Here is a 1,329-nt window from a genome sequence, read left to right as displayed (position 1 = left end):
AATCGAACCTGATCCGAATTTTTTATGACGGCCAAAAGTTTCGGAGCAAGTGTGTAATCGTGATTGACACAACGTGTGGTCGTATTTATTTATTAACGTGCAAATATTTCGGATGAGAATTTCAGACTCAGTGTGCAATGACCTCTGACATTCCTCTCTAAAAGTCACATATCACCAAAATAAGAACATTAAAAACATCCAGATTACCCATGTAAGGTGGTTTTCTATAGAGTGATTAAATAATAATGTTACTTGGTTTGCTCCATCTGTGAAACTTCAGCATTGAGACTTTTGAGAGCTGAGTTCAGACAGATGACGATCTTGATGAAGAGAACCGTGTTTGACTGCAAAGTAGAAGAGTAATTAATCACCTTGTATTCCTTTTAATATAAATAAAAGTCATGAGAAATAAGAAATGTGTTTACTGCTAGTATGACACAAACAGGACCCAGAAAACTCCAGATGAAGCCTTTATCCATTTTAATCCAGCAGTTGTTTAGAGAAAAATCTATATAATAACTGAATTAATTTGTCAGAAATACTATTTCAGGTGTCGACTGCTTATATATTATAGATTTTAATCTTGTGCATGACACTGATACAGCCTGTGTGTATATTAGATCAGATAGCAGAAATGTCACAAAAGTCCAGAGCTGCTTTATTTCCTTCTAATAGCTTCAATGAACATCCACACAAAGCCGGAGAGAAAGAGGAAGTGCAGAAGGCCTGAGATCACGGCACACAACACCTGGAGACCATGAGAGACGGTTATGATGATTCTCAGTGAGGCTGTGCTGAGCTGTAGGGCTCCTTCATCATTCTCACGTGCTGTCGCCGTATGAAGCTCAGGAACCGCTGTGTGAGCAGGAACAGAAGGTGAGCCAGCAGAAGACTGATGCAGATGTTGATTCGAGCCACATTACTCACTCCAGGACTCCACTGACAAAGGGCAAAGGTCAACAGGGCCAAACTGAAGAACACCAGCCCCACGATCACCAACAGGGTCAAACTGAAGAACACCAGCCCCACGATCACACACACCAAATTCAACAGCTCCAGCAGTGGGTCGCTCTGAGAAAACATGAGTGCCAAATCTGTGCAGCTCTTCATCGTTCACTGGAAATGTTCTGTACCTCTGGTGGGCGGCTGGTTTGCATGATGAGAGCGAATGTCGACAGATGATCACAGGAACACACAGTGTAGCTGCTGCTGGTCTTTAAAACAGAACAACCATCTACAATCCACTCGCTGATATTCCAACCCGATCTCATGAAAGTGCATATAAATAGTACGCCAAATAAAAACGAAAACTCGTGGTATTGATACGCA

At 41.8% G+C, this 1,329-nt stretch overlaps 1 protein-coding gene across 1 annotated transcript in view; it reads right to left on the bottom strand.

Annotated features, from left to right (window-relative positions):
- Positions 1-658: 658 nt before the first annotated feature.
- The window catches only part of LOC107716519 (adhesion G protein-coupled receptor L4-like), a 27,358-nt gene continuing 26,687 nt past the window's right edge, over positions 659-1,329 (bottom strand). Inside the window, exons 14-16 of the mRNA XM_016522997.1 lie at positions 1,134-1,248; positions 826-1,071; positions 659-748 (exon numbers count right to left, since the gene is read on the bottom strand). Of these exons, the coding sequence (XP_016378483.1) occupies positions 659-748; positions 826-1,071; positions 1,134-1,248 (451 nt within the window). The remainder of the gene's footprint in view (positions 749-825; positions 1,072-1,133; positions 1,249-1,329) is intronic.

Source organism: Sinocyclocheilus rhinocerous, unplaced genomic scaffold (genome assembly GCF_001515625.1).
Source record: "Sinocyclocheilus rhinocerous isolate Xijiao unplaced genomic scaffold, SAMN03320098_v1.1 scaffold11039, whole genome shotgun sequence".
Classification (NCBI taxonomy): Eukaryota; Metazoa; Chordata; class Actinopteri; order Cypriniformes; family Cyprinidae; genus Sinocyclocheilus; species Sinocyclocheilus rhinocerous.
Note: the sequence above shows the minus strand (reverse complement) of the source record. Positions and strands in the feature narration are given on the sequence as shown.